The sequence below is a fragment of the Lytechinus variegatus genome, chromosome 2 (genome assembly GCF_018143015.1).
Source record: "Lytechinus variegatus isolate NC3 chromosome 2, Lvar_3.0, whole genome shotgun sequence".
NCBI lineage: Eukaryota > Metazoa > Echinodermata > Echinoidea > Temnopleuroida > Toxopneustidae > Lytechinus > Lytechinus variegatus.
Window position 1 is genome coordinate 26,539,291 of NC_054741.1, and position 10,024 is coordinate 26,549,314.

The 10,024-nt window shown below is 38.9% G+C and overlaps 1 protein-coding gene across 1 annotated transcript; it reads right to left on the bottom strand.

Moving 5' to 3' along the window:
- Positions 1-5,190: 5,190 nt before the first annotated feature.
- On the bottom strand, positions 5,191-7,749 carry LOC121409709. The gene has a single exon (XM_041601618.1). The coding sequence runs from the start codon at positions 7,747-7,749 to the stop codon at positions 5,191-5,193; it is 2,559 nt and encodes an 852-aa protein (XP_041457552.1).
- Positions 7,750-10,024: the final 2,275 nt, after the last annotated feature.

Genomic DNA, 10,024 nt, shown 5'->3' on the forward strand with positions numbered 1-10,024 from the left:
CTGCAGATTGTTTAAGTGGATTTTGCTCCATCTTTAGAGCTAAAGAGGATCGGCGAGATATGGAAGCTTAAAAGTGCCACCGAGATACGTTGAGATAATTATCTTGGGAAGTCGACATCTTAATAGCAAAAGATCAGATGACGAGATCCCGGATCTCATCATGTCCACATCTTTTAGAAGAGATGATCAGATGACAAGATCTTGGATCTCGTCATGTCTACATCCAGTGGAAGAGATGATCAGATATCATGATCTAACTCGTCATGTCTACATCTTTTAGAAGAGATGATCAGATGACATGATCATGGATCGAAGATCTTGTCATCTGATCATCTATTCTAAAAGATGTCAACACGATGAGATCCGGGATCTCGTCATCTGATCTTTTGCGATCAAGATGTCGACTTCTCTCCGTTCATCTTGCTATTCAAGTACCAAAGTACCAAGTACCAAATGAGTTAAGTACTTAAAAAATCTTGGATATCTATTACAGCACTTTGTAAGATGATCAATCACAAATTTACGATGCTTCCCCACTCACATCATCTTGACAACACCTCGGAAGAAAGTATTACCTTCTCCAGTACGCAGTATCAATAGCTTTGATTACAAGTCCCCTTTCTTTCCTCGCACCATCTGGATTTGTAACAACCAGTCAGCTCCACCATAACATTCAATAATAATAACAATGATAATAATAATAATAACAATAATAATAATGATGATAATTATAATTGTGGCGTGTGATACGTCGAGACAAACCCTTGAATCAGACCGAGTCTAGACTAGCGTTGATGAGACTGACTGGTTCAATATCATTGGGCTTGTATATCACAAAAAATAGGGAAATTAACAACTAAACTGACAAACGACAGGCCTTCCATGTCTACAAAATCAATGCGCACTCAGTCGGTGACTACAAATCTAAATAAAATCGATTTACAAGATAAAACAAAACAGTATCAAAAGAAATTAGAAATTACAAAAAAAACCTTATCCTGTACACGACATCCTGGCCCCCTTAAATGAGCAGCCTTTCTGAGCATTTAACTATTCATTCCTTTACGAAATCAAAATTACATAAAAACTCCCTATGTTCATCATGAATTCTTATATTATCAATTTTTTTTTGTAACTTACAACCTTCACCTTTGAAATATTCTTTTATCAAAAACCAAAATTCACAACTTCATTTGATTAACTAGGCCTTAACCTATCTCAAATATTTAATGTTTTCACAATGAAGAAACATTTTTAAACAAACTGCATTAACTAGCCAAAAAAATCCTTTGCATTCATAAGGACAGATGAAAATTACAAAACCCAAAATAGCAATAAATACACTGCAATGACTGCAACATTCTTTTTAACGTCACCATGACAACAACACCAAGTTCACAGCCTCCAACTTTCCTTGCCTGAAGAAGCATCATTTTGGTAAACATTTGACACAAAAGGAAACTGATTCCTAACTATAATTCCATACACCAGGAATGACACTGAAAATGTTTCATCAAAACGACGTCTTCATTCTGGCTTAGAAAAAGGACATCTGTGACACTGAGAAAATTACTATAATATGCGAAACATGCAATCAGAAAAACTAGCTGTTTCTCAACACATCAATTTTTGTGCATAATACAAATGTAAACTCCGACTTGAACTTCTCACGAAGAGTTGAACTCTTGACATTTTCCTTTTACACAATACAAAAGACAAACTGTTCTACGAACGCCTTAACAAGAGCATATAACATTCAATACATTTCTAAAGTTCTGCTTCATAATAAATTTGCATTTCTTTCATTCATCATATCAAATTGACAACATTTATGTTTCTAAACCATCATTTGAAGAGCATATCATTATATAATAACTCACAATCAAGGGCGCCGGAAGCGGGGGGGGGGGGGCAGGGGGGGCACTTGCCCCCCCCCCAAATAAATTTTTTTTTGGGGGGGGCAAAACGAGATTTTGCCCCCCCATGTGCCCCCCTGAAAGTAGAAAAATGATAAATTATTTAAGGACAAAAGTAAACGATGAAGGCACTTTTCTGCCTAAAAATTGTCATTTCCATTGTCACAAATGAAAAAATTTTGCCCCTGACGGGGCAATTACATTATCATAGTAAGCCTCACGTCTTTTGACGAACAGTTCCTCTGTGAAACATACCTTTTATAAGCCCCTTTTCCATCTTATTACAGTGTGATAACGTTTAACCTTTTGATGAATACATTTCAGACTAAAACCGAATGGCAAGCTAATATTTTTTAGTATCTAAACCTACAAAAGATGGATATGTCTTTAGATAAATGGTTTGATTTGATATATTTCGATCTAAAAAGTGAAAAAAAATCAAGCACGTTTTGAAATAAAAAGATGGCTGTGTATTTTACGCAAAGCGCGAGCGATTTTTTATTTTTAATATGAATAATAATAATATGAACATTTGTAATGCGCCGGTATCCATCATAAAAAGATGCTCACGGCGCAATAAAGAAAAGAAAAAAAGAAAAGGAAAAAGAAAAAGAAAAAAGAAAGGAAGGAAGAAAGAAAAACCTACTAAAAAGAGAGGTAGAAAAACAATTACCTAAAAGCTTGCGTGAATAACCAGGTTTTAAGTCAGAGAGCTTTTGAAAGTGGTGAGACAAGAAATATTGCGGATTTCTATTGGCAGTTTATTCCATAGGAAAGGCCCAGCATGGTGAAATGATCGATCCCCCATGAATTATGAGTATGTGGTACAGCGAGTAAGAATTTTTATACTATGACGTGAAAGCTTTCTTTTTTTTCCCAATTATACCCCTCCCTTCCATCATTCAGCTGTCTTCCCGGTCCTATCTTTCTTTTTATTTTTAGCCTCACCTTCCGCCGCTTCGCCCCCTTGATCTATCTATGATGACCCCTCCCACGGCAGGAATTTTGTGTAAAAATGGAATATAAGTCTCGTTAATAGAGTGTTTAAAAACAATTTTTTGGGGATTAAACATAGTTAAAGTTCACTGTGAAGGATTAATCATAACTCATGAAAACTATGCTTTATACTGAGTACGCGAACAATGAAAATATTCTTATATTCCAAGTAAATTTGGAATAAAGGGAAAGTGTTTTGGCTTAACAAAAGTATGATTTTACTGGGAATGGAGCATTCTCGTCTAACCGTCTATGCACTAAATTTACTTATAAGTATCCAGAGGCGATTTTCTTTTTTCGTCATTTTTATTAGTTATGAAATTGACAGTGGCCATCGATGTCATCAATGTCATCACTTTTTGGCTGGCATATAGGGCTAGATGCGAGTTCGAGAATAGTTGGGCCGGTATGCCTTTTCTTTTCCTAACCAAGTTCTTAACAAAAACTATCTGTTTATATATATTTCGAAATTCGAGGATACATGTGTATAATTTCGATTTTAAATTATGTATTTTTTCCATAATAAAAGAGCACAAATAGTAGGGGGACATTTGATATTATGTACCCCCTTTCCAAAATGGTACGGGGACGCATCCCCCCTGTCCCCCCTGGGATTTCCGCCCATGGTGATGGGGGAGCTTTTGCATTTTATAGAATAAAATTGAAAGATTTCGTGCACACTTTTGGTGAATTTTGCCCTCTCGATCGGCGGCCCCCGGCTGCGTACGTTCATGTTTGTCATCTTAAAGTCTTTAAAAGGCCTATATTACATTGGTTTGAAACAACTGAGTTTGCAATAAGGCTCGTAATTTGCTGGAACTGCGACCCTGATCATGAAGAAATACCAGTCTGGGTCAGAAGGGAGGAAACAGAAGGAGCAAAAAGAACTCCAAGACTGTTTAATTCTCAAGAAATTTATTTTTGAATGCTCTTAGAAACGCAACTTTTACACTTAATTTTTACCCAAAGTTCTTACCGTGGGGGGGGGGGTCCCACACCCTCTCCCGCTCAATCGCTTCCGTACCTCACGCTTTCAAAAATATTGTGCCCCCTTCGGGATTTTGCCCCCCAAAACTGAAAGTGTTCCGGCGCGCCAAATCACAATTGTCTTTTCTCTTTTAATAAAGCTAATCTGCATAAACTTTGCCAAGCATGACATATTGATTCTCTCATAAAGTAAAGATAATCCTAAATTTCTATGACACTCCTTTTTTATGGCAATTTCTTATTTCACCACATTCAACTTAGCATGGTGACTTAACACAAAGACAAATGTATACATGTCTTGACTGCAGCTCAAATCCTGTTGAATCAAATTTACAATTCACACTGGAAATTATAAATTTTTCTAAATTTACATAACCCATATAAACTTTGTCACATCTTTAATGTCAACTGAGCAAATTTCTTGAAAAATGACAACATGCACATTTTTTTTTACAAATGCATGAATAAACATGAATATTCTGGCAGATAAGTCCACATGTGTTGATACACAACCTTCTTAATCAGTTTATAAGTTCAAGTCTATTTCTTGTAAATGATTCAACGTTAGTTCTTGTCTCAGTTCAGTTTTCAGTTATCAGACATCGGTACCGGTAAGACTACTGTTGATACGCCTACCGCGTTAAAGTCACTCGTCAAATCCAGCTCACAAGATGATTAATCTCGATCTAAACTCCTCGTGATGATAAACATTATCATATTTTGACACATGTCGTAATCACTGTTGACATCATGATATTAAATATTCGTAGACATATAGTAATGCTTTCACGAAACAGAATCCGTACGATTTCATAATTAAGGATTATTAATGACATCACAATGCTTAAATCGCGATAAGTTCAAAGATCACTGCACAGGATTATCTAAATTGATATTATCCTTGCAAAGACAATCGTTGATCCATTTGTCATAAATTGCATATATTTTACAAGTTTCTCTATCTGCGATAAATTAGGTCCTGACCTAGCGCTCTAAATTAGCACAATGAATAATTTATTTCCAGAATAATGTTCAATATTGACATAGTAGAAATAATGATGCTAGACTTTGTTTGGATTTGCCGCGGTAGACGCCTTTCTTGTCTAGAAAGCCTGGATAAATCTTCCAAGCAGTCACAAAATAAGTGAAGAGTTTCCATTGGCATCAATCACAAGGCGACTAATTTGTAGATTGCGATGCGAAGGTTTCAACGTTTCGAATTTACACATGAGGTAAGTATATTCTCTTGACTCGTATTTAAAGTCCGCTAAAGGTTGCATTTAACTCTGAGTCATCCTCGAGACATCTGGTCTGTTACTTCTGGAAGTAGATGTAGCCTCCTGTCCAACAGAAGTAAGAGCTTCGAATTCACATCTTCATCATCATAGACCTGTGTTGATTCTCTTGTTGAAGGCCTGCTACTGACGATGCCTGGGATCTTGGAGAAAAGCTCTATTAGACCTTCATCCTTCTCAGGAGCTGCATCAAGAACATCCTTAGCATATGATTCCTCCAGCAAAAACTTCATCTCCTCCCTGTAGTTAGGATGCACATGTAGACAGCCATCCTTATCCAGTCGAGTCTTTATGGAGTCTTGTCTGCTTGTCACTTGAGGATTATTTGGCAGATCCTGAGTTAGGGTGGGAGATGGAAGTTGGCAATCATCATCTCGATCAACTCCACCTTGCTTATAAGTTTGTTGAGGTTCGACTCTCAGCGGCAGGTCTCCTGTAGCAGAAACAAAGTTAGATGAAGCTTGATGATTCAGAAGACTACTTTCATTTTCTAGTGGTCCATTTAACGTCCACCCAAGTGCTGTCCTGATGGCATAAACTTCACCTGGAGCACCTGCTCTGATTTCCAGTGGCATCAGAGCTTCGGGCATATCCTGTCCGATAAGTAAAGATACCTCCTTTCCTGTTGTCACTTGGAGATCAATACCAAAAAGATGTTGATATCTGGAGATCTCTTCTTCAGTGGCCATGTTCACTGTACTGATATTCAGGCTTGGACGTGCAAGGAACTCAGCATCTATCTTCTTGCTTGATGTACCAGAAGACCCTTTTACACTCAGCTTCACCTCTTCGCATTCCATGGTGTGGTTAGGAGCTTCTAGTGTAGATATTGATACGATCTTCTTTCGTCCCTTTGTCTGGATCTTCTCTGCTATTTCCTTCAGACAAAATGAGTTTGTGGAACCAGAATCCAGCAAAGCAAAAGTCTCAATAGTTCCTCCTACTTCACCTGGGACACTAACAGTGACCGGTACTATCGGAAGAGCGATTCTGCTAGCTCCGGCCCCCATGGCGCCACAGCTGGCATGGGATGATACATCGCTGTCAGTTTGAGTAGACGCGTCACTCGCACTGAGAAGTGTAGGGCGCTGTGGAGATGTCATCCTTCTCCCAGTATGGAGAAACTTTGTATGTCTTTGATCGCATCCTCTAACAGAGCAGGTTCTGTTGATGTTGCATCTAGAAGAAATATGCCCAGGTAAGAGGCAATTGAAACATAATCTGTTCTTGAAGGCAAAATCAAAGCGGTCATCAGGATTCATGTTTTTGAACTCCTGGCAGCCAAAAAGATCATGGCTTGCATTACACATGATGCAGTTCTGAGTAGATAGATTGGCTGAAGTGGTAAATACGCCCACCTGACCTCTACCTGACATGGTTCTTACTTTGTCAGTACTTCCGCTCTTTTTTCCTCCAGTAAGAAGGGCACCAAATACAGGATCATTGAGCTCATCCGCTGCATCAGTGATAAAGTCAACTGCATCTTGGATGGTAGGCTGTCTTCCAACATCTCTGATTGATTTCACATGACGTACCCAGCGGCTCTTCAGGTGGAATGGCAAACGTTCAATGATCTTCACCAATTCACTCCTACAGCTTAACTCTCGGAGCATTCCTATTGCCATCAAGGTTTCACCACAGGTCTTAAGCTGATCAGCGAAATCTCTCAGCTGTTTTGGATCATTTTGTATGACTGGTCCTTCTGTGATCTTTTTGATCCAGGCATCACAGATCTTGAAGGCATTTCCAAAACGATCAGTCAGTAGCGTTCTTGCATGTAAGTATCCATCATCTGGATGCATCATTAGACAACAATGGATGATGTCTTTGGCAGCTCCACTACAAAGATGATATAACTTGAGTAGCTTGGTGTTATTGTCCAATGAAGAACTACCAATGACGCTGTCAAACGACCGCATGAATTCATAAAAATTCAAAGGGTTACCATCAAAGGACATAATGTTGGCAGTGGAAATGGTGATAGCTTCCAACAGCTGCTGATGTTGTTTCTGTCCTTGCTGTAAGTGATGGAAAATGTCAGAATGCATCTTACCCATCATCTTATCACTTTCACTGGTTGAAGAATTGTCACAAGTTGGTGTCAGTTTTGTCTTTGCCGGCATTGTTGAATTGCCCCTGGAAGGTTCAAGCTTAAACGGTTCTTCAGTCTTGTCCTGTTCTAAAGGATCAGTCTTTCCTTTGACCTTGACATCTGACTGTGTACCTTTATAAACAGCTTCTTCTGCCTCTGCTACCTTCAATTTCATTTTAAGAAGAAGTTCAGCTTTCCTTTGTTTTAACTTGATTTCCTCAAGCTCAAGCTCTTGTTGCTCTTGCAGAGCCATAACTTTCGCTTCTAAGGCAGCTCTCCTAGCCCTTGCTCGAAGCCTCCAACTAGCTGACGTGGTACTACTACCCCTCTGACTCACAGAGTCTTCGGGTCTGATGTCATCTCTGTTCATAAAGTCACGGTGCATCTTGACACTGTCCAACTTAGAATCCTCCGACTTACTATTGACCTTAAAGGTGACTTCTTCATCTGTGCTGCCTTCCATTGCAGTGACGTACTTAAAGGAGGATGACACTCAAGACACTCAAGCTGATATTGAACTGTAGATGTGGCGTGTGATACGTCGAGACAAACCCATGAATCAGACCGAGTCTAGACTAGCGTTGATGAGACTGACTGGTTCAATATCATTGGGCTTGTATATCACAAAAATTAGGGAAATTAACAACTAAACTGACAAGCGACAGGTCTTCCATGACTACAAAATCAATGCGCCCTCAGTCGGTGACTACAAATCTAAATAAAATCGATTTACAAGATAAAACAAAACAGTATCAAAAGAAATTAGAAATTACAAAAAAAACCTTATCCTGTACACGACAATAATAATAATAATAATAATACATGAGACTTGGATAGTGCACTTTCCATCTTGATTAGATGTTCAAGGCCATTCAGAGCAGAACTACAACAAAAGCTATTACATACATGTCTGAACAATAAGTCAATGTGTATCAAAAAGCAGTCTCAAACAGGTATGTTTTCAGGTTGCCCTTGAAGGTGGTCGCTGAAGTCTGAGTTACCAAACTCTGTGGAAGAGAACATCACAGGTTAGACCCTGCATGAACAAAGGCCGGTTCCCCGCATGATTTCTTAGCAACTGGAATTTGTAAGATATCGGTTGATGAGGAGCGTAACGTCCTCGTCAAGAGTGACTTTATTCCAAAAGACCGTTTACACTTCGTAATTCCGAATGTTCTTTATTCCGAAGGTTCGTAATTCTGAAACACGTAATTGGCCTATACCTCGATGTTCGTTAATCCGAACATTTGTGGCGCTATTCCGAAGGTTCGATGATCCGAAAACAAAATAAGTTTCGATGTTCCGAAGATTCGTTAATCCGAAAACGAAATAAGGTTCGTTGTTCCGAAGGTTCGTTAATCCGAAAACGAAATAAGGTTCGTTGTTCCGAAGGTTCGTAAGACCGGAAACGAAATACGGTTCGTTAATCATTTCGTTTTCGGACAAACGAACCTTCGGAATTACTAACCTCATTTCGTTTTGGGATTAACGACCTTCGGAATTACGAACCTCACATCGTTTTCTGACTAACGAACCTTCAGAATTACGAACCTCATTTCGCTTTCGTACTAACTAACCCTTGGAATTACGAACCTTCGGAAATACGAACCTTCGGAAGAACGAAAATTCGAAATATCCGAACCTTCGGAATAAAGAAGCCTCGGAATTACGAATGCATGCGCAAAAGACCAACCTATCCCTGATCAGAGCGTCGCCTTCGGGTGGATCTGTTAATGTTGACATATTTCAGATTAAAATTGCACATCAATCTGATATTTAAAAAATATAGTCATCATTCGCCTCTCTTAATGAGCCTCATGCACTGTCACTATACCTAAAGGCATTGCACAGAAATATCCGTTTAGCTTTAGGCCTTCAAGATGTCTTCGGGGTTATTTCTTAAAAAATGGACGTACATGGTCAAACATCTTGGTGCAAGATGACCAAAAAGTAACATCATTATATTTTTTTTCAATTGAATAACCGGAGTATTCATCTTAATCTCTTCTTGAATCACCGGGGAGAGCGAAGAAAGGGGGTGTCGCCCATGCCCCTGTAGTCCAGCCTCTGTTTTACTCAAGATATACATGATTAACATGATACATATTTATTTATGTATTTATATATGGAGTTTAGATATGTGTGTTTGAGTTTTGTTAGACGTGTATCAATCAGAAATGATTATTTACGTCTGGGACCGACCTTTAACGTCACCCTCCGAAAGAGGTGACCAGGGCTGGAACATCGAACTTCTGCATCAATTTGTAACTTCCCACAGCTTGGATTACAGGCGCACGTCAGAACGTCCATATGCATTTATAACCGAAGCCTATACGCTCATAATCCCGTAAATCGGTCTTTAGTTTAGGGTGTGAAAGTCTTACTTACCAAATTAACATATGTGTTCCATTTTCGTATTCTTTATCATACAGATCGAAGGCCATCACGACCATTGGGCCATCCTCCACGATTCGGTCGACGAGTTCCAGGTGATATCGGCATTCCTCTCCTACACGAAATCGATGTACGCAGCAGAATCCACAGCGCCAGTAAAATAGGGCGCTCGGAATCAAGATTAATGAGCATCCTAGAAAAAGCATCTTCATTAAGTCATTCATATTCAGTATGATATACCTGGAATGAAATGACACTCGCTCTTGTATAAACTTGTGAAAACCTTGTAATCTCTTTAGTGTAAGGTTTTTTTAAACAGTTTTGTTGGCATTTGGATTCTCTGA